Source organism: Medicago truncatula, chromosome 8, assembly GCF_003473485.1.
Source record: "Medicago truncatula cultivar Jemalong A17 chromosome 8, MtrunA17r5.0-ANR, whole genome shotgun sequence".
In the NCBI taxonomy this organism is placed as follows: Eukaryota; Viridiplantae; Streptophyta; class Magnoliopsida; order Fabales; family Fabaceae; genus Medicago; species Medicago truncatula.
The window spans coordinates 1,492,757-1,517,337 of NC_053049.1; the positions used below are offsets into that span (position 1 = coordinate 1,492,757).

Here is a 24,581-nt window from a genome sequence, read left to right on the forward strand (position 1 = left end):
AATACTAATGATAACTTACAAGTAAAAAAATCAAGTAATGTTCTATTTAGTCTGCAGACTTAAATAATTTAATGAAATCTCACTAGAAAACTACTGTTGAAATTGTTTAGATTGCTACCAAAACTTAGTGGGGCTTATTACATCTTTTTTTTCAACTTTGTATGACTAACCTCTTTTCTTTCCACTTTGAAATATGCCTTAGAATGTCGAAGTAGTTTGAGGTTCATAAATGATATTCTCTCCGTCCCATAATACTTGATACATATGACCTTATTACGCATGTCAATGCATAAGTTTGAGCTTAAATATCTTGAATAATGTATTAGAAAAATTACAAAAAATTTGATATTTTGAAAATACTCATTGAGACGAATCTAACGATATCTTATATGATATTATTTATTTTTGTATATTAGTAGAAAAATACGGTCAAAGTAAGTTAGGTCATCTATTTCAGAACAAAGGGAGTATATCAACTTAAAATTTTGTTCTGTCACTTTTTTTTATAAATAAAACTGACATGATTGAATTGATAGTGTTACAATTAACTATAAAATTCGATTCATGATTAAGAAGTCATCTGATTCATGATTTAAATCTCGATTGTATAACCCTTATTGGATTAAAATTATTTAAGTGTATATATTCCTTGCGTCCCAAAATGTAAGAAGAAAAAAAATCAATTTTTTTTGTCCTAAAATATAAGGAAAAAAACTCAAATTTGACCAAATTAAATTTATTGTTCCAAAAATACCCATTAATATTTATTGAGTTATATTTTTAAAAGGAAAATGCTAGATATCAAGAATGATTTTATAAGAAAGAACCAAGAATGACATGGCACAATAATCACCTTTAGATTTCAGTCTCATTTATTAATCTTTCATAAAAAAAAAAATACATAACACCCACCACCCCATGATTTCCGACCAGGCTGAGATTTTATTAGCTAACATTAATTTCAAGACTATTTCTTGATAAAATCTAAGGGTGATTATTCTGCCATGTCTTTCTTAAAATTTTCTTGATAAAATCTTTCTTGATATATAGCATTGCTCTTTTTAAAAATACTTGCCCAATTACCGTGATTTTTTTTTTTGGAGAGATACCGTGAAATTGTTTAGTATTAGTTTGAAGGATTAATTATTGGACATGGAGTTACATAAAGTATGAAAGGAGGACGGAGCAAAATTATTGGGTGGAGATTTATTAAGTGGTATATCGGCCAACGGCCAGTTATTTGACGATTAATAATTTTATTAGGCAGGTAGTATTTTCAATACGAGAAATGATATTTGTACAACTATTTTTGTATCATTTTTATACAACTTTATCTCTCATATTCACATTATTTTATTATTCTCTCTCTTCTTTTTTCTCTCTCCATTGTTTTAGACCAATGAAAAGAGAGCACAATAAGATTGTTCCAAAAATTATAGCAAAAAAGTTGTTCAAATATCATTACTCTTTCAATACTGAATTGCAAACAGAGAGACAGAGATAGAATTTAGGCGGATAGTATATTTTAGGCTTAATTACCTTTTTGGTCCTCTAACTATTTAATTGGTATCAGATTGGTTCTCTAACTAAAAATTGATTTATTTCGGTCCTCTAAGTTTCTCACTGTTACTATATTTAGTCATTTCTGTTAGTTTTATTCAAATAAACGTCAAGGTTTGTGCTATGTGGGTGCCTGACCTCCTATTTCACACATACAAATACAAATGAAACATTACAATTACCCATAATATCAGTCACTATTTAATCATAATATCTTAACGAGATATATGACCAAAATGATACTAATAAATAAAGTTAGAGGACCCACATAACATAAAACCTAACTTTATTTGAATAAAACTAACAAAAAGGACTAAATGTAGTAACAGTGAGAAACTTAGAGGACCGAAATAAATCAATTTTTAGTTAGATGACCAATCCGATACCAATTAAATAGTTAGAGGACGAAAAAGGTAATTAAGCCTATATTTTATGGGTGTCACTAAGAGTAATAATGATAGTTATAGTATTTCTTTTAGTTTTCAACGTGGGTTTTAATATTATACTCCCTCCGTATTTTAATATAAGCAAAATTTATTTTTTAGGTTCATTCATTTAATGATGTATGTGATCCATATTATGAATCACATACATCATTAAATGAATGAACCTAAAAAGTCAATTTTACTTATATTAAAATACGGAGGGAGTATATTACAAAGGGTAATTTAGGAACAAGTCTACTTTGTAAATCTTAGAACATTAAATGATTTTCTTAATTAGTGTTTTTTCTTATATTGTGGGACGGAGGTATTGCTCGAAATGAGTCGAGTCAAATCAAACCTGTCTAAGTTCGATTCGACTCGTTAAGAATTGGAAATAGAGTTTCCGCAAGCGTGGGGTGGGGTCGGGAGACTCGTACCCATTAAGGGCGGGGTTGGGTGTTCAATTTTTACGCTCGATATTGTTTGGGATGGGGGCAGGGGCGGGTGCATGAAAGCGGGGGCGGGTATGGGGATGCTTAAATCCGCCTCCGATCCGCCCTGTTGCCATGTCTACTCACGCTCGGCTATTTGACAGGAATGAGTAAAAAAAAGGGAGAAGAGCAATAATTTATTTTTAATCCTTGATTATAAACCACTCAAAATCTTTGGACCAACTGGCGAATTGTTTACAAGTCCTAAAATCTAAGAGTGGTGCTGAAAATCAATCAAAATCCATTAGAAAAAATTAGTATTTTGTTTATATTAATGCTACGTTGGATTTGGTCATTATTTGATGAATATTTTCTTTCTTTCTTTTTCTCCCTCTCTCTTCTGTACCAGCAGTACAACATGGAAACAAAATTGTAGACTTTTTGTAATAGCTGTACTCTACTTTACTTTTTCCCCCTTTAACCGTCTATAGATTTAGACATGCAATTAATTAATTAATTGCATTTAGTTAAATATTAAAATGTGATTTGAGTAGACAATAAGACTGTGAAAGACTGTCTCATAGGTGAATATTGCTGTATCTATGCTAGATTGCTAGTACCTTTATTATTATTTATTATAATTATAGAATTGGTTAATTTTAATTAATTTTATAGATACTTAAACTAAATCTCTTAATTTTTTAGGGGAAAATATCATAGATATTTTAAATCAATCATCTTTAAAATAGGACTATTGTGTCAAAAATAAAATGTACATGAGTTATTAATTTGTTGACAAAAATATGTATATCACCATGTACATGAGTTGGTTTTTTCTCCCCTTTATATATATACATATATATATATATATATATTTATTATGGACTGAATTAGATCATGAGAAAACTCTTAGAGAGCAAATTAAGTTATTAACCTATAAGCTATTTAAAATTTCATGGACTCAAATAAAAAATTGGGCATAGCAGTACCTACACGTAAAGAGTTAACGTCAACATTCATTGACTATTTTAACTAACAAAATGTTTAATTTGAAGCTATTTTAAAATTTTAATACATTAAAAGACTAATATAGTTACTCATTATCTATTCAAGGAGTAAAATGACTATACTTAGGGTCACATGATAAGGAGGCCAGAGCAACATCATACAAAATTTTATAAGGACTAATCAAAGAAATTTTTTAGAGGGACTAAAATAAAAAATTGAATATTTTAGTTTTTAATTCAAAGGATAAAATCAATGCTCTTAATTTGTTTTTTTTACCTATTATAGTACTTTAAGGGGTCACCCATATCTTCTAAATTCTTTTGATTCTCTGATGCCTCAAATTGTGTACAAGCGTTAAAATATAAGAGTGGTGCTGAAGATTAATCAATCTTTAGATAAAATAAAATTGTATTTTGTTTTCCCTAATGCTACATAGGTTAACATGGGTCGGGTCATTCATTCCTTCAGAATAAAACAACACACTCAAGAACGGTCATTGTACTAGTGCATAATCCTCTCCTCATTTCATTCCTTCAGAAATGTACTATTTTTAAGAACAACACACTCAAAAACGGTCATTGTGCATATAACAACAAACAACCCTCTTCCTTCCTTTACTTCATTCACAGAAACAACCACTCATCAAAACTTTATCTTTTTCTTTCAAACAACACACCCAAACAACACACTCATAATGTCTAATAATAATCAGATTCCAGTTCAAAATCCAAATCAAGAACAAAATGAAAATGAAAATCAAGATCAAGTTCAAAAACCAGATCCTGAACAAACTAGGCATAGAAATGCCATGTATTGGGAGAAAATGAAGGAGATAAGAAACTTAACTTTCTGGTTGCATGTTGTTGCCGGAACACTTGTAACGGTTGAAATTCAAGCTGTCGCACAAAAGATAGTAGTGGGTCTTGCTCCGGCCCCTGTTGCAAAAACTGTGGAGAATGTTGCGAGTGTTCATCTCAAAGATTTCATTGATCCCTTCTTCATCGGTTTTGAGGCGTTATATGCGTGGTTCATGTTCTATGCGGGTTTGTCTCCACCGAGTACCGGTAATATCGAAGTAATATTGATTATGTTGTTCAATGGAACTTCATCATACTACTACCTCTTCAAGATTAATGAACATCGTGCTTCTCAAGTCTTTACGGTTTGGTGTGCTTCTGCTTTTCTTGTATTGATGTTTACTGTAGCAGAAACATTATATCAAATCTGGAATATTGTTGTGACAGCAATAAAGCGTATCACTTTTTGGAAGAAGGTGGTGTTGCAATGGTTGAAGCAGCAGACAAATCCATTACCACCATAGTTTCCAGCTTCAACTCGGTTTTAAGATTTAGTTTTTAGCTTAATCTCAGTTTTAATGATTGTTATTTTCGGTTTACCGAATCTAATTTTGTTTTTTAGTTTTAGTTTTAGTTTTAGTTTTTGTTTTGGATTAGTAGCTTTATTGTACTTTTTATTATGCAAGGTTTAATTTTGTTTATTAATGCCAACTCAGTGCAAATGATGTCTCTTAAATGGAAGGCTAAAAAAAATAATATTTTAAAATGAATTTACATTGATTGGAATTTAGATGTTTTTAATTTCGTCTCTCTCTCTGTAATTTTTCATTTTTGGTTTTGATTCTTGTAATATAGTTAGAGATCATCTGTCACGACACATAAATGTATTTTGCCACATCATTCTTCGCCGCATCAGCGGCCGTTAGACACGTAGGTGTTTTTGTAACAGAAGTTGACATGAGGGACGAAAACCAAAACATTTATAACAAACAAGGGTTGTTTTAGAATAAAAAAAAGATACATGAACGAAAACTAAAAACACGCGAACTTACAAGGACGGTTTACATATTTAAGCCTTAATAATATGAATGTTTCGGGTACATTTTCCTAGTATAGGGTCTAATGCTTGTCCCTTTAATTACAAGCTAATTTAACGAGTAAATAGTCAATTTCCCCCCTGAAATTGTAAGTTTCATCAATTACCCTCTGAAATTAACAAAACTTCAATTACTCCCTTGAAATTTCACAACGTTAGTCAATTTACCCCCTCCGTCAAATTTTTCTATTAGTGAACAAGACGTTTTGCAAATACCCCATGAAGTTTTGCACTTATGTGCAAAATGCCCCCCAAACTTAAAAATTTATATTATTTTTTTCTTAAAAACAAACAATTAATAGTTAAATATTAAAACTAACTATTAATTTTGAAATTTGGGAAAACTACATGCATATATACATCAAAATAGGCTCTAAAATGAGGAAAAATATGTATTTTTTAAAGTGACAATAATGGGATGATTTGTGGATTAACATTTGGGGTTGTGTAGTTTAAATGGTTTGAGCAAATTGTTGAAGGAGTTGGAGAAGTTAAAAGACTAAGATGGTGAAGGAGAAAATATAAATATAAATTTGATTATTAATTTGTTTATAAACCTCTAAAAATAATAATTTGTCTATTAGAAATAACCATTATTGTCACTTTAAAAATACACATTTTTCTCTATTTTGATGTATATATGTATGTAGTTTTTCCAAACTCCAAAATTAATAGTTAGCTTTAATATTTAACTATTAATTGTTTGTTTTTAAGAAAAAAATAATATAAATTTTTAAGTTTGGGGTGCATTTTGCACATAAGTGCAAAACTTCAGGGGGGTATTTGCAAAACGTCATGTTCACTAACAGAAAAATTTGACGGAGGGGGTAAATTGACTAACGTTGTGAAATTTTAGGGTGAAGTTTTGTTAATTTCAGGGAAGTAATTGATGAAACTTACAATTTCAGGGTAACTATTTACTCCTAATTTAACTACAAATGAAATGTGAGCAATCAGCCTGGAAAAACAAATGAAAAAAATAAAAATAAATAAACTGCACGGGAAAAAACATGCATGCTTATAATCACATCCCCAATTTTCCATGCACGGGAAAAAATAAACTGTCGATTTTCCAAGAGTATTTGGCAGCAAGTTGGCTTTCCCTCTCAGACTTTCTTCACCTCTTTATCGACGACAGATTGGTTAAAGGAGGGAGCAAATTGCACTCGTTCGACAATTTTTCTTTTGGGTTTGTGGTCGATATGGAGGCACCGCAATCAAATGTGTTTTAATAACGAAACTCTGTCTCCTGTCCGTGTCAGCTTCAATATCATCAATTCTGCCAACGCCATCAGTTCTTGCTTGCTGAACTCTGTCAGCGCCACTGCCACTGCCAGGCTTATTAGTTGGAATAACAACAATCACGTTGGTACAATTTTGAACGTCGATGGCAGTTGCATCGGAGACCCAGTTCGAACAGGTTTTGGTGGAGTATTGTGCAACCATTCCGGCACCTACATATCAGGCTTTTGAACGTCAAGATTTGTGCTATGTGGGTGCCTGACCTCCTATTTCACACATACAAATGAAACATAAGAATTACCAATAATATCAGTCACTATTTAATCATAATATCTTAACGAGATATATGACCAAAATGATACTAACAAATAAAGTTAGAGGACCCACATAACACAAAACCTAACTTTATTTGAATAAAACTAACAAAAAGGACTAAATGTAGTAACGGTGAGAAACTTAGAGGACCGAAATAAATCAATTTTTAGTTAGAGGACCAATCCGATACCAATTAAATAGTTAGAGGACCAAAAAGGTAATTAAACCTTAAAAATATAAAATAAGGATTTTCTATTTGACGTGGTGATATAAATAAGGATTTTCTGCTCGGTCAAATGTGAACATTGGTATTTACTATTTACTTGGTCAATAATCCTAGTTAATAGGATTTTCTGTTTTACTTGAAGGCTTTGCAACGGTTATTATGTGTATGTATATACACATGGTTAATAAGTTGGCTAGCACGCACGAGAGAGAGAGAGAGAGAGGAAAAAAAAAAAGATTCATTCATTTCACATCACCTCTTTTTCATATTCACAATCTTTGTATTTCCATATTTTGGGTTATATGAGATATGTGAGCAACTAATTTATATAGAAGCAAAGTGCTTGATTCAGCAGACGGTAATCCATCAACGTCAAAAATGACTGAGGATACAATTCATGTGGTGATGCTTCCGTGGTCAGCATTTGGCCACTTAATACCATTTTTCAAACTTTCAATCGCCTTAGCCAAAGCTGGTGTTCATGTCTCCTACATATCAACTCCCAAAAACATTCAAAGACTTCCAAAAATTCCGTCAAGTCTGTCACATTTGATTGATTTTGTAGAAATTCCATTGCCATCATTAAACGAAGATCTCTTGCCCGAAGGTGCTGAAGCAACTATGGACATTCCATTTGATAAAATTCAATACTTAGAACAAGCATATGATAAACTCAAAAATCCAGTGAAACAATTAGTATCCAATTGGTTACCTAATTGGATAATATGTGATTACAATCCTCATTGGATAGTAGATATTGCACAAGAGTTTCATATAAACCTAATATACTATTCTGTTGTTTCGGCAGCAACATTAGCATTCCTTGGACCACCAAGTAATATGAATGGTCGCTTCTCGCCAGACAGTTTAACATTGCCACCGAAATGGATGACATTTCCATCATCAGTTGCTTATAACAGAACTGAGGCAGTGGCATTTTCTAAGTATGTCCATCAAAACAATGCTTCTGAGGTTAGTGGTATTGAAAGGCTTGTCAAGGTAATTGATGCTGCTAAATCTATAATATGTTGCAGTTGCTATGAGATCGAAGGTGAATATCTGAACCTATACAAGAAACTAGTAGGGAAGCCTGTGATTCCTATAGGTTTGTTGCCTGTAGAGATGCCACAAAGAGGACTTCTTGATGGATTGGGCTCAGTAACAGGATTAAGGACTGCTATATTTCAGTGGCTTGATAAGCAAGCAACAAAATCGGTTGTTTTTGTAGGGTTTGGGAGTGAATGCAAATTGAGCAAGGAACAAGTTTTTGAAATAGCTTATGGGCTAGAAGATTCTAAGTTGTCATTTTTATGGGGATTAAGAAAGACTAATTGGGCATATAATGATGAAGATTTTCTACCTATTGGTTTTAGTGAAAGGTCATGTGATAGAGGACTTGTTTGTATGGGATGGATACCACAACAAGAGATATTAGCACATTCATCTATTGGGGGGTCTTTGTTTCATTCTGGGTGGGGTTCAACAATTGAAGCATTGCAATTTGAAAACAAACTTGTTGTGTTACCTTTCAATGTCGATCAGCCTCTTAATGCAAGGCTTCTGGTGGATAAGGGTTTGGCTATTGAAGTTAAAAGAAATGAAGATGGAACATTCACTAGATATGAAATTGCTAAATCACTTAGACAAGCTATGGTGTTGGAGGAAGGAAAAGAACTCAGAACTAAGACAAGAGAAGCTGTGGGAATTGTAGGAAATTTGAAGCTGCATCAGGATCATTACATAGCAGCATTTGTCCAGTTTCTCAAGGATGGAATCAGGAAAGCGATATGAAGTTGAAGAGATTATGAACTTCTATTTTTATTTTTCATTTTTTTTGTCTTTCGCACCGGTTTCCGACCCACCAATAATGGACGACTAATCCGATTCAAGGCATGCGCACTAGTTAAGCGTTGTTCCCACCGGTTGTGCCTTTAGCACATTCCAAAAATACAAACAATAATGGTTGTGCGTAGTAAACAAATTTTAGACTCTTTCAATCATACTTCTTCATCTTAAAATTTATTTACATCGTAATTTGATATTTGTATAAAAAATTTATATATACTATAACTTGGTGCTTGTATCTCCTGTGTATACCACAAACAAAAATAAAATTAAACTTTATAACAGGAGACCAGATGGAAAACGTTGGACCGAATTAAACTTTAAAGATATGTCAAATTAACAAAATAATTCATATAACATAACAAGGGGCCAGATGGCAAAGTGCAAAACATAGAAACACCATCATGAGGTCCGACACGTCGAGCAATCCATGGTATAAAATTCCTGTCATATATTAGCTCCCAAGATAGACTGTTTACCTCTATTTTTTCTCTCAAAGATTTGGTCTATTGTTTATCATTTTTAAATTAGATTCAACTAGCAGCAATTCTAATTTTTAACTATTTGTTACAGAGATTACAAAAGAGTTACAACAAATTAAATTTAACTAGCTTTCCAAAAACAATCATAATTTTTAGCAATTACTCGAATCTCTTCATGTGGTTAAGAGACTTAATGATTTCACTATTTAAGATATTTTCAATTGTTTTTCAACTTTAGAAGAATCTAACCACGAACTAACTCTTCATCTTTGATTTCCTAAAGATCATCACTTTTGGGTCTTCCAAGATTCACCCAACTGCTCAAAAAGACTCTCCTCTCATGCGTTTTTCAACCAATGAATCTCTCCCTCAAAATGAACCAACCCATTCCCAAGAGACTTTTAACAACTAAAAATTCATCGAAGTAATAATATAAATTTGTCTTCACATATATTGTTTCAATCTCAACTTAGCAATTCATTTATAATAAGGAATTAACAATTGGTGGAGTACGCAAAGCATATAATTGAGCAAACAAGTGTTTTGAAAAATAGTTATGATCGATCTTTTAAATTTAAAACTCTCTTCTCCGAGTAGAACCTCATAATCTCTTAGGGGAGTTCGTAATTGTTGAAGGTTTTACATAACGATAATTTCTTAATCATAACTTAACAAGCCAATTTCTCTGAAATGACATGTTAGATTGAACATTATATTATATCTAAATGAACAACTATAACTAATAGTCAGTTGATCAATTCATACATTCGTCAACGTATGAAAATCATTAAAAACACTTATACAGAAATAATACTAGATTGCAATTTGTGTCAACAATTACATGGTTGTTAACAGTTTGAACTTCAAACATATCAAATTAAAATCATCTAGAAATCTAATCAATAGAAATTGACTACTCATGTTCATAAAAATAAACAACATATAAAGAAGATAAACTCAATAGAATTCCTCCGTTAACGACATTGCTCTTCAAATTCTTTCTTATCGGTGTTGTTTAATGTTTTCTCTATGTGCGCCTTCTAGGCCAAAACGAAATGCCTCCTCCCGTGTTTCCGTTTTTCTTTCCTTTCCAAAGATTGATGTAGCCTCTTTTGACCTACTTCTAAAGAGTGAATAAGCAATATAGTTCTTAAATTTGTACACCCTTCGGTCACTAATATAAAAGCAAAAATCTATATTTTATGTTCATTTTATTTAATGATGTATATGGTCTACTAGACCATCCACCCGTGCGACACGGGTTATCTCGATTGGAAACAAAACATGCAAATGTATTGAAATTAAATATTATTGCGGTACAAAATAAATTGTTTCTAAAAAAAAATACATTAAAAAAAGACCTTAAATCGGTAGATCGCAGAAAATCTCCTTATAACTACATTTGAAGTGTTATTCATGCTTTTACTATTCTCATCAGTCATTAAAATCTTCAACCCATTCCTGGAGGTCTCCTTGGATATTGCGACGTAAAGTTGACCTCGTATGTAGTGTACGTTGTGTATACAATTATATTTCAAGGAATTTATGTGTATACAATGCCATTTTTTTTTTTTTTTGAAAACTATCAATGCAAGCGTCATCCTCATATGTTAGCAGAATTTTTAGACCACTCTTTGAACTAATTTCAAACACTAAGAGAGATGAGCAAAAATAATATAGAACAATCGAACCCTTAAATTGTTTTATGAGCCACTTTCTATTCATGAACAAACACTAAGATTAGCTACGTGGAGTGAAATGACACATTATACACAACGGTGAGGCCTAGGTTGCCTTTGAAAACTCATGGGCAATTTACCCAAACCAATCAAAAGTTTCCATATGTACTCCATTAAAATAATAACATTTATTATTTTATTTTGCAAAAATTTAGCAAGTATTTTATTATTTGCATATTCACCCCATCTTAAATTAATGATTTTTTACAATTTAAACCATCACAATAATTAAATTTCACCTCTAATCCAATCACTCTCCAATTTAGTTGAAATGTTTGACAAAAATCATTAAAAATTAAAATTATCACCCCTAAGAATCGAACTAGGGTGCTCCCACCTATTTACAATGTACTCTGGAACCACTTGATCAATACATTTTTTTATGAAATAATTTGGAATTCAAAATTATGTTATTAGTGAGCAAATTATTTTATTTTTATTTGCAATGCCTTTTAGTAAAAAAAAATCATTTTATATGTGTATAATTATGAAGTAGTAAATTTTTCTTAAGAAAAATGAATTCATTCAATTGATTTTTTATATTTTAAATATCATTCTTTTTTATAAATTCATACTTTTATATAGATTCGATGACCTACAACAATGTTTCATTTGTGATCCACCGAATTATGATTTATTTTAGGTACTATCTTTCATTTGGATCAGATAAATTGTTTAAAGGTAATAATTTTTTTTTGCAAGGTCTTATAAGTTATAACCTAGCTTTAGTAAAAAAAATCATTTTATATGTGTATATTTATGAAAGAGTAAATCTTTCTTAAAAAAAATGAATTCATTCAATTGATTTTTTATATTTTAAATATCATTCTTTTATATAAATTTATACTTTTATATAGATTCGCTGAACTACAACATTGTTTCATTTGTGATCAAACGAATTATGATTTATTTTAGGTACTATCTTTCATTTTGATCATATAAATTGTTCAAAGGTATTAATTTTTTTTTCTTGCAGTGTCTTATAAGTTATAACCTAGCTTTAGTAAAAAAAAAAAAAAAACATTTTATATGTGTATATTTATGAAATAGTAAATCTTTCATAAAAAAAAAAATGAATTCATTCAATTGATTTTTTTTATATTTTAAATATCATTCTTTTATATAGATTCGATGACTGATGGTATAAAACCGCAAGTGCACGGTTCAACCAGAATTCAGGGCATTACAAAGGCAACATGTGGCATAAAAACATTACTTTATATGTATATACTATTGATTTTACTGTTCATTTAAAATATTTTATTTTATTTACTATTTTATCCTTTAATAATATTATATTAAATTTGAATTAGAAAAATGAAATCTCATTAAAATAGAAAATATACCACTACAACAGGAACAATACTATATATACTTTTTTTTTTTGACAAAATACTATATATACTATATATGAAGGGAATAGAGACTTTGGGCTGAATTTTTTATAATTTCAATTATACCCTTAAACAAATTTTCCTATATTAATGTTACATTCTTGGTGGTATTAAAAAAAGATAAGAATTTGTATTATATTTGTTAAACTACTGTGTTGTTGTGGTAAAAGATAAACATGATTTATTTGGGTTTGTTACAATTTTAATTTCACAAATATTTGTACTTATAATTTTAATCAAAATCAAAATTTCATATAAAATACCGTTCATATATAGAGAAAATACCCTTAATTCAATTCATCTATATATAAAGAAAATTATCTCTTTCAGCACTTTTGAGCAGGATTTTTCTTTCCAAAAATACCCTTAACTTTTAATACAAACAACACAGGTAACAAATAAATAAGAATAAATTTAAATATTAAAACAAATGTAACAAACACGATATGTATGTCTGGTTTTTTTCCTTTATCATTTAAAAAGTGTAACAAACTATATGAGTATATTTAATATTTGTTTTTTTATTATCCCAATTATACAATTAAAACAAAATCCATAATCATCAATCAACAACAAGAAGATCTAACATTTTAAAAAATAAATAGATAAATTTAAAGGAATTTTTTTAAGATTCTTATGTTGTTACATAATTCTTTTCTCCCACGTCAAGAATATCTCTTTGCTTCTTCTGATTCATATTCATTCATTCCTTATTATTCCAATTTTTAACTCAATTCATCTTCCTATAGATTTGCATCGTTTTTGCTGAACCAAGAAGGACTATTAAGCAGAAGAATTCCAGAATCATAGATGTAATCACAATAGTTCTCAATGACAATGCTTAAAAAAATTGATTTTTTTTTCCAATCTATCTCTCTCAATCCCGATCCACTCTCTATCCCCTTAAACCCTTTTTTCCTAAACTATTCCTTACCTCTCATGCTCTCTCTTCTCCATCGGATACCATTTCCCTTTCTATCATCTTCATTGCATTCTCCTCCTTCTCTTTCATTTTTGACTTCTCAATAAAAAATCAATCCCAGCTTCAATTCTTTATTGTCGAATTCGAATTCAGATTCGGGGTACGTGGGTTCGATTGATAGAGAGAGGGATTGAGATAATGGATATATAAACAACGGTGTTGATGGTGGTTTTGAAAAAGAGGTTTTGATGGTGGTTATCTGGATTTTTTTTATGAAGGTGATGAATGAGAGGAAGGAAGAAGATGAAGTATGGGATATAATGCTAGATGTTGTTGGTTCACAGTAAGATACAGTGGACATGCATGATCTAACAATCCTTCTTTATTAAAAAAGATCAAACGGTTTATATTAAAAAAAAAAAAATAGGATCTATAGTGGACCAGTGGGTTCACCATAGATATTTGAGGTTAAAGTTAATTTATTTGGCAAACTGTGGGAAAAGTGAAGGACTAAAACGTGAGTTTTATTAATTGTGAGACCAAAATAAAACCAAAGAATTAAATAAGCCTTTTTTTTTACTAAAGCTAAGTTATAACTTATAAGACATTGCAGAAAAAATTAATACCTTTAAACAATTTATCTGATCCAAATGAAAGATATTATCTAAAATAAATCATAATTTGGTTGATCACAAATGAAACATTGTTGTAGTTCATCGAATCTATATAAAAGTATGAATTTATATAAAAGAAAGATATTTAAAATATAAAAAATCAAATGAATGATTCATATTTTTTTTTTAAGAAAGATTTACTTCTTCATAAATATACACATAAAATGATTTTTTTTTTACTAAAGCTAGGTTATAACTTATAAGACTCTGCAAAAAAAAAATTAATACCTTTAAAAAATTTATCCGATCCAAATGAAAGATAGTACCTAAAATAAGTCAAAATTCAGTTGATCACAAATGAAACAATGTTGTAGTTCATCGAATCTATATAAAAGTATGAATTTATATAAAAGAATGATATTTACGATATAAAAAATCAATTGAATGAATTTATTATTATTTTTTAAGAAAGATTTACTATTTCATAAATATACACATATAAAATGATTATTATTATTTTTACTAAAGCTAGGTTATAAGTCACTGCAAAAAAAAAAAAAATTGCTCGCTAATAACATATTTTGGCATTCCAATTTAATTCATAAAAAATGTATTGGTCAAGTGGTTTGGGAAAACATTTCAAATAAGTGGGTGCATTCAAGTTCGATTCCCACGAGTGATAATTTTAATTTTTAATGATTTTTGCAAATCGTTCAACTAAATTTGAATGAATGCATGATCTTTGGATTAGAGGAGAAATTTAATTATTGTGATGGTTTAAATTGTAAAAAATCATTAGTTTAAGATGGGTGAATATGCAAATAATAAAATACATGCTAAATTTTTGCAAAATAAAATAATAAATGTTATTATTCTAATGGAGTACACATGGAAAATTTTGATTGGTTTGGGTAAATTGCCCATGAGTTTTCAAAGGTAATTTAGAAAAAACCTATACACAAAACAAATCTTAAAAAACCTGCTAATATACAAACAAACCCAAACAAACATTATTGATTGTTGAAATGGATGGTCTGCATAAATTAATTTTGACATTATCCTATTGAAATGGGTGGTCTGCATAACTATTGTTCTATACACAAAATAAATTAATTTTGACCTAAAACACTAGACTGAAGAGTTATCTTGCAAAAATTATGGACAAAATAATTAACCTTAGTTGATTCAATCAAATCTGATAGTTGTAGAAAATCATTAGAGGGACTGTAATTAGACCAGTAAAAAGAATTAGAAACTTCAGGCAAATCATTAGTTAATTTTTAGTTATTGTAAAAGCTGCACCCTATAACTTTTTCTAAATCGCGGCGGCACACCGTGATTTCGATAAAGTAAGTCATCACGGAAACTCAAAATAAGCTTCAATAGTGAATATACACATCTAAGTATAACCTTGTGAAATAAGCCCCTTATATTTGCAGTCAAAGAAAACTACCTTAAAACTCAATTTAAATTACTTGCAATTTAAAATAATTCGAATATGGAAAACATTATACATGTAGAGCAGATTGTAATTGATTGTGCCTTTTTCTTCCTCATTTTCCTCTGCCCCTAGAAGCCACAATCTAAGCTTAGTAGTCTTGATTCTGATCGTTATCAGATGTCACTCTGCCTTCATACGTTCCACAATCAAAGCTTAGTAGCTTACAATGTGATTCCATTAGTATGCCCACTTGCAATGTGATTCCATTAGTAGCCTAGTAGTTTCATATGTTCCTACCACATAATGAAAAATTATAACAGATTCATATGTTCCTTTCAAACACCAAAACCATATGTTAAAAGTAATTACATATTGTCAAGCAATATGTAATTGGGACCGCATAACCATACTACAGAATACTGAACTTATTTTTCGAAATGGAGAAAATGGTTAAACTGTTAAAAAAATGTAACTATCTGGCCTTTGCGGAACCAAGCTCCATATGGGACTGTAATCTTGAACTTCAGGTCATCAGCCAGTTCACGAATGAGTGTTCGAGAACCTAGCAATGGCACAACGGAATCTTTGTCTCCACTGTCATAATAATTTAACACATGATTAGCTTTATAGTAATCAGAGGATTTCAAGAGAAATGATTAATAGAGATTTGGAAGTCTGAGAGTGAGTAATAAAGTATAGTATCTATATGGACAAATCACCTAATTAATGTATAACTAACTTATTGATATTAACATAATTAACATTCTGTAACATAGCTTAAGATCAATATGTAAAATTAAATAGCCAGTTGGTCTCTTTTGTTGAAATTAATTACCTGAAATAGCAGCACCCTCACGCAGCCAACACAGAGGCACCACACAGCCTGCTGTCCCTCGAGAGCACACCATAAAAAACATAAACCACCTCGACGAAGTCCACCAAAACTATCACTATTTTCTCAAAGGACAATCTTTATCAATTTATGTAAAGTTTATTTATTTATTTACATCTAATGAAACTATATTTCATATTAGTTATTCACACCCATTATCGTGATGATAGTGGCTCATGGCTCATGATGTCAAGATACTCATGGAGTAGGAATAATAGGATACAAATAAACATGAGTGGCAGTTTTTCAATGGAAAATTTCATAGCAAGAACAAACTTTGGATTATATTCTTTAAAGCTTATCACAACATGAATAGGTAGTTTAATACAAAAAGTCAATGAGAGAGGAGAAGAGTAGCGAATGAGAGAGAAGATCGTTGATGAAAAGAAAAACCTTATGCGATAGTGCCGATTCACTGAGAAATCCACCTTCTTCAAGCTCCTTTCCTATCAAATCGGAAAAATCAATCAAAACAACACCGGTGATACCAAAACCCTAATCACGAAATCAAAATCAATCAAAACGTAACGAAACTGAAAACGCATACCGAGGGATCGAAGGTCTTGAAAATTTTGTTGCATAGAAGCATTCTCTTTCAATAAAACTTGAAGATGCTTATTGCCTTGGTGAGGCTGACCGGCGATGAAGAGAACACCCAAACTAAGACACGAAGAGCTACGCGATAAACAATGACAGAGAGATGGAGAATTGAAGAAGAATGTCAGAAAATGAAGAAAAAAATAACGTGGGAGAAGAGAAGAGGCTTTTTTTTTAGAGAGAAATCTGGAGTGAGAGAGAAGAGAAGAGGGACTGAAAATCGCTGACTTTTTCTTATTAAAGAAAAATGAGTGTGAGAGGGGAGTGAGAGAGAGGGAGTGAGAGCAAAATGCAAGGAAATAGGTTTGTTCAGATGCCTTTGCATTGAGAAGTGGGTAATTGCATGCCTTGGAAAGAAGCGGCCACAATTCCAAGTGGTGGGATATTTGAATTTCAAAATCTACATTAATTAGGCACATATGCACACATTTCAAAAGGGTACATGATTTGAAATTCAAAAATGACATTAAATATGGTTAAATCACAATTTTCCCGCTCAAATCTAAGGATTAGGGTTTTGCAATTGTTGTGTGCATTGTAGTTTAGGATTAGATAATAAGGATTATGTGCATCATTAAATGAATGAATCTAAAATGTATATTTTTGCTTATTATAGTGACCGGAGAGTGTAGGCAACAGTCAATTTCATCTCTAAATTTTTCGAAATAGCCAATATATCTCAATTTTATAAATATTAATCAATTTAATCCTTCCGTCAAGTCTTGCCGTTAACAATGCTGATGTGGAATTCTAAGCAGCTTCCACGTGCACATGGACGGATTTGATCAATTTTATTTTTATATATTTTGAACTTTTTAAAACGAAAGTCATTATAAACTGTTAGACTGTCAAATCGATCATGAACTATTCATTAAAAATCAAATTGGTCCCTGAATTAGTCTCTGAAGTATTTATCTTATCTATCAATCTTATCACGAAAAATCGGTGGTTATCTATGTTTGATTTGTTCAGACTGGGAAATGGATATATAGTAATGTGTATAAAGCTAAAGACTTGGTTATAGGGAAGATAGTGGCATTGAAGAAAGTGAGATTTTATAATTTGGAGCTAGAGAGTGTGAAGTTTATGGCAAGAGAGATGCTTGTTTTGAGGAAGCTTGATCATCCAAATGCTGTAAATCTTGAAGGTTTGGTTACTTCTAGAATGTCATGCAGTCTTTATTTTGTGTGTGAATATATGGAACATGTTCTCGCTAGCCTCTCTGTTGGTCAAGGTGTTAAGTTCACCTAACCTCACGTACTATAATTTTAAGCTCATTATGCTATACTTGCTTCCTTTTATTTGGATTTAAATACATTAAGTTATTTCATTTGGTTAGTATTAATATTCTTTGTAGAGTTTAGCCTTTTGATATTGCTCTTAGCTCTTTCTAGATGAAGTTGGGTCCCCTTTTACTATTCTAACCATACTTGGTTTTCCATTTATTTCATGAATCTATATAGTTCAACTTCAAGCTTCTCATATCATATCCATCTAAAATTTGGAATGTTTTTGCTTTCTGCCCTTATATGGAAAGAATTCGACTAAAGTAAAGTGTTATATTTATAACAACATTACGAGTAATATTTTGTTCGTCTTGAGAAGCCAGTATATTACTTGATTGTTATGAAAATAATTTTCCATATTTAGTTTACCCCTACTTCAAATGGAAAACAGAGTTTCAATATCACCTAAGATCTGTCATTTTACATGTTAAACAGCTGCAATATAAATGTTAAATCATACAAGACTTGTTACTTACTCCCTCCGTCCTTGTATCTAAGCACCCTTTTATCAGATGCAAAAGGTGCTTACATACAGGGACAAAGGGAGTATTTCACGGAGATTTTTACATTTAGTACTAGGTTGAGTCATGTGAAGAAGAGCTGCCTTTTAAATTATCAGTGAGACTAGACAGAAGAAAGATTCGTTCAAATTATGATAAAAGGTTAAAAGAAAACCTTTACTAAGAGGCTAAATTGTCTCTCAGCATTTTCACTATGACAGGTCAAATGCTTCTTTAAATATATCAGTTTAGTTTTCTACATGCTGCATGCATTGCAGAAACCAATATCATTCTATCTAATTTTGTTTAAGCAACACTTCCTTAATCACTTTGTCCAAGTTCATGTATGAACAACCACCTGGTCTAGTGTTCTCCTCTGCCTTCTTCTTCAATTCCATGGCCTTTTGCCTCATCTTTTTTCATTCTCTCCCACCATCAATTCATTGATAAGCTTCTCCAAACCCTCTCTCTTCACATTCGTATCAATTTCCATACCAATCTTCCATTCATTACAAATAAATCTACAGTTTGTTGGCTGATCAGCAAAAAATGGCCAACACAACATTGGCACTCCAGCGCATATGCTTTCAGTGGTTGAGTTCCATCCGCAGTGTGTCAAGAATCCGCCGATTGAAGGGTGGTTCAACACTTTCTCTTGTGGACACCAATTTGATATTAGGCCTCTATCTGAAATTTCTTTCATAAACTCAGATGACAAAACCACTGAGCCACCAATGACAAGATCAGGCCTAGTGATCCACAAAAAAGGTTTCTTGCAATCGGCCAAACCCCAAGCAAACTCCAATAGTTGATCTGGAGTCATAACTATAATGCTGCCGAAATTCACATAAACAACCGATCCCGGTTCGTTGGATTCAAGCCATTCAAGACACTCAGTATCTTCTTTCCAAAGGTTGGAACCTAAAGATTCTAATTGATGAATTTGTGGAGTTTGGTTTAATAATGAAGGTAAAGGGCCAATGGGGTAAAGAGAAGGAAACAAAGAGGAGGAGAGCGGTTATTACATCACTCTCAAGTTCATTGAAAGTATTCAAAATAATTGTAGAGTCTCTGTGAACTTTATCAGCGACATCAATTAAAAAGTCTAACATAATATCATTTGGATCCGTTGTTCTGATACAGTCAACAACATCCTTCAACCGAAAGTTTTTCAAACCTGGAATCCACTCGACTTTTGTTTCCAAATATCCATTTGTTAGATGTCTCTCATCTGCATATCATCATAAGTACAAGAGTTAATAGCTTGCAGGTTCATACACACATATATAATGTATTTATTATACATTCAATGTAAGTTATTTGTTGAAGTATAATAAATTTTAGTTTCGAAGTTCTATAAAAATTTGTGAAGGTCGTCTTCTCAACGAGAGCTTTTAATTTGAGGGTTGGATTGTTGTTAACTGCACTAACTAATCTATGAAGTGTGAGTTCGGTGGTGTAATAGTTTGACCTTGTAACCTTAAGCCCAAAGTTCAAATCCTTTAGACAACAAATAATTTCCCCTTCACTAATTTTTTAAAAATAAAACGGAATAACTATATGTCAAGACTTACTCTTGGAGTAAGTTGATTTTCACAAACACAATATATAATGTGCATTTATACAAATAATATTATCTATCAAGAAAATAAACTTAGTACCTTTGAATGGTGTGATACCTCTTTCTACAAAGGAACGAAAGTGCATAACATTCAATAAAGAACATGCACTTGATGAAAAATAGAGAAGAATTGGGAGTGAAAATTCTTCAGCAGCTTGCATAGTAAAGCTCATACAACAATCAGAAATTAAGCAAGTAACTGGTGGAACATTGGCAGAGTGATTAAGTCTATTAATGAGTTCACAAAAGGGTTTAAGGAAATTCTTTCTTATAGATTGACAAAGAGAAGGTAGTTGACTAACATCACCATCACCTTCTAGTGGTGTTAGACCATCTGGGATGGTTTCAAAGCTAAAATCAGTGAAACCATCCAAGGCAGTTGGACCTCTTGATTTGAGCAAACGTTTGTGATTGTATTCAGTGTTGACATAGGTTACATGAGAGCCTCTAAGGTGAATAAGTTTTGCTAGTTTGAACAATGGATTGATATGGCCTTGAGCTGGATATGGAATGAACACAGCATGTGATTTTCTGTTTGCAAAGTTTCCCATTTTTGATAATTATCTATTTGGATGTTATGTGTGCAAGATATGAGGTTGAGAAACAAGTGATAAGCATGTGCTTTAATAGAGAGGAAAAGTGGAAATACAAAGAAGGAGGATGAGAAATGTTAGGAAACTAAGCAAAATTTCCCGTGGTCAGATTTGTGGAAGAGAAAAGAATAATGTGAAATCTATAAAGTGATTGACCTCTTCTCACAAAAACTCACAACCTAGTTACACTAAAATATTTATTGGAAATTTTGTTCTGATCACGAGTTAATCTCTCCTTAAAGTTCTCGTAACCTTTCTTATTTCTATTTACTATTTCTCTTGTTTCTCCTTCTTTCTCTCTTCTTTGTTGACCAACAAGAAACAAGTGATAAGCATGAGGAAAAAAAGGAAATACAAAGAAGTAGGTTGAGAAACAAGTGATATATATGTCATTTAATAAAGAGGAAAAAATGAAAATACAAAGGAGGTTGACAAACAAGTGAAAAGCATGTGCTTAAATAGAGATGAAAATATGGAAATGCAGAAAAGGAGGTCGACAAACAAGTTAGAAGAATGTGCTTTCCATGAAGCACGGAGACCGGACAGGATACGGATACTCACACGTACGTCGACACGGATAATAATTTGTGAAAATGACATATTTTAGTGTAATCATAGGTGTCGTGTCGGACACCGACACATGTCTGACACCTGCACACACCTAATCCGAAGGGTGTCCGTGCTTCATTTTAATAGGGTGGAAAAAATGAAAATACAATGAATTAATCAGGAAGCACTGTCGCTTAGTCTTTTCCAAAGCTGGTTCTCCCCCGTTTATCAAAAAGCACCACCATGACACAATATTGTAATTGTTGGATTGTTCTGTATCTGATAAACTCCATGTTAGATCCACATTATTCCTTTCAATGAGAAAAATCCAGGACACAGTTTATATTTAAGAACATACATAATCAAGGTCTTAGAAAAAAACACCATCGATAGATATGTCATATAATTTATCAAAAAAGTTCTTAGAAAAAGAAATTAAAGGCACAAAACAAAGAATTCCAGAGCTTATAAACAAACATGAGAAAGGAATTGACACCAAACTTATAAATAATTGAGAGTGAACGACATGCATATGCGGCAAATTAAAGAATTCCAGAGCTTAATTGTTTACGTACCCTGTATTGAATTAGCGGAACTTGAATCTTACCTGAACTTTAGCAAGGTTCATGGGTTAGTTGCTGGTGGTGAACATCACCATTAGCTCCGACAGCATCAATTCTGCCGTGTGAGATCTTCAGTTGGTAGAATTGATGTTGTCGGACCTAGTGGTAGCATTTCTTCTCTATCACGGCAGACTATTTTGAGCCCTAAGGAGTCGATCCCAGATAGCAGAGCAGAGCAGCCGGCTCCAAAATTAAGATAACGATTTTCGCGTGTAGTAGGATGACTGCTATTATAAATTTATAATAATAATTTTATATTCACAATTTATAATTAAATAATTTGTTATTTATATAGTAAAATGTTATGTTAAATTATTTCATTTAATTTATATTCAATGTAAAGAAGATATGATAATATAATGTGATTTTTTACAATGGAAGTGCTGAAACTGTTATGAGGCAAATGTGATGGGTCACAATCTTGTGTGCGGGGTCGCAAACCATTTATGTGCTTTTAGAAGTTCCATATGTGGTCTGGAAACATCTATTTTTCTCGTGTTTACACGTCATAATTGAATCGGAGAGGTTTTAAATTTCTTCGTAATTTTTGTTTTGAATTGACATCTTTATTGTTTAACATTGTTCTGTAGTTTAAGTGATCTGTATATCCCTTCTCCCTGAAACTCAAGGTGGGAAAGTGAAGGACATTCATAAATCACGGAGTTTGTCACACATGTCACCAAACCTGTATAGGATTGTTTTGGTTAGAGCGTGAGCTTACCAAACTTGAGCTGGGATGTGACCTTTCGATTAACACCTTTTCTCTAACAAGGAAAAGGTCTAGTTCCACATACTTAGTTCAGGAATGTGGCACTGTGGTATGTGATAGGGATGCTGCGGTAAGGGATGGCAAAGATTTCTGTATTTTTTCTAATTTCTATTTGTATATGTCCTGGGATCACATATTCACATTGTCACTAGCTAAACTAAATTTCCATGGTTATATTTTCCGCTTTAACATTGGATATTGTTTATGTTTAATATGACATCTATGACCTGTGCTCGTCATGTCCTGAATGGATACATGATCATATATAAGTTGGCATTCTCATTTTAGAGATCTGTTTGCGATTTATTTCTATCACTTAAACATCTATATTAATGGTTTGTTGGTTAAAAATTGTCATACAGGTATGGCAGTTCCATATTGGACATAAAGTGGCATCGTTCCCTTAACTTCCGAGGACCAAAGTCGATTACTAGTGATAAACATGTCGTTAGGATATGGGATCCTGACACAGTTGGTGAGTTGATTCATTCTCTCATGTTTTCTCATTAACATTTTAACATCTCCAAATTTATCTCTACCCCTCGAGCATGATTGTTTTCATTCAATTTTTTTTATTTTTGTTCTTTTGTCTGTTTTTAATATGAGCAACATTCTCTTAGGCGAACAAAAATAGTGGATGTTTTTATTTCAAGCATTCCCTATTCAATGAGACGTGTTTGTAATATCTATCATACCACATCCTATCTTTTGGAGATGGTTGTTAGAACATGTCAGACTGTAAAAACAGAATCTAAATGTTATTTGGTGCAAATTTTACTAACTAGTGTTAGAAATGAAGAATCACCGAGAAAGTGCTGAGAAAATGAAAGAAAAGAAAGGAGAAAGGGAGTAGAGCCGCTTTCTGTTTTTGAGAAGCGATTAACTGTAAACTGAACTGTACTGGTTCTGTTATAGTTTCATCATGTTATGTTTGATGCTAGGGAGCTGATTCAGGGTCCGTTCGTTACACGCTATACAGTTAAAGTGATTTTGATAGTCAATAATTTAGAGATTATTTTTAGATATTTTTAATATAAGTTGTGTGCAACGGAAGTCACATTTTTTTTTTTTATAGAAAAAATCAGTTGTCAAAAATGATTTTCTGGAGAGGCTACTTTTCTTTTTTCTTTTTGACGAATTCTGGAGAGGCTACTTAAAAGTCAAAACAATTCAATTCTCTTTTTTTGAAAATCTCTAACAAACAGATGGAAACTTCTAAAAGTGATTATTTTGTTTATCACATGTGATTGTTTCAGGACAAAATTGTAGTTACTCTGACCATGTAAAGCTGATAAGTTAAATTTGACTAATGAACATGTGCTACTAGGTGCTGTTAACTGTAAAGTGATACAATAACCCTTTTTGGAAGATTAAAATAGTTATACTCAAGTCAGCACCTTCATACTGTGGTTTGCTGGTCACTTGTTACTTGCAATATATTTTTTTATAAATAATGTGGCAATTTCTACGCTAAATTTTAAATTCATGCATGCTGTTTTTAGATGGGTTTGGAATGTCATAAGTATCCAAACACTTGGAGGATCCTTCATTAAAAGTTAGCTATAAAGGGGGAAACCAAGCCACTTAAACACTCCACCAAGCATCCGATACTAC

At 31.7% G+C, this 24,581-nt stretch overlaps 2 protein-coding genes across 2 annotated transcripts; one reads left to right on the top strand and one right to left on the bottom strand.

The window, feature by feature from the left end:
- Positions 1 to 7,434: 7,434 nt before the first annotated feature.
- Positions 7,435 to 9,040, top strand: LOC25500136 (UDP-glycosyltransferase 91A1). The gene has a single exon (XM_039828443.1). The coding sequence runs from the start codon at positions 7,479 to 7,481 to the stop codon at positions 8,889 to 8,891; it is 1,413 nt and encodes a 470-aa protein (XP_039684377.1). The 5' UTR covers positions 7,435 to 7,478; the 3' UTR covers positions 8,892 to 9,040.
- A 10,047-nt stretch (positions 9,041 to 19,087) lies between these two features.
- LOC25480621 (7-deoxyloganetin glucosyltransferase) lies at positions 19,088 to 20,999 on the bottom strand. Its single transcript, XM_039829569.1, is given in 4 exon segments — positions 19,088 to 19,233; positions 19,236 to 19,821; positions 19,823 to 20,043; positions 20,474 to 20,999. Coding segments are annotated over 4 exon segments (1,443 nt in total). The 5' UTR covers positions 20,985 to 20,999; the 3' UTR covers positions 19,088 to 19,108.
- Positions 21,000 to 24,581: the final 3,582 nt, after the last annotated feature.

Excerpts from the sequence above, each read along its gene's own strand:
- LOC25500136 (XM_039828443.1), top strand. The coding sequence starts at position 7,479 with ATGACTGAGGATACAATTCATGTGGTGATGCTTCCGTGGTCAGCATTT.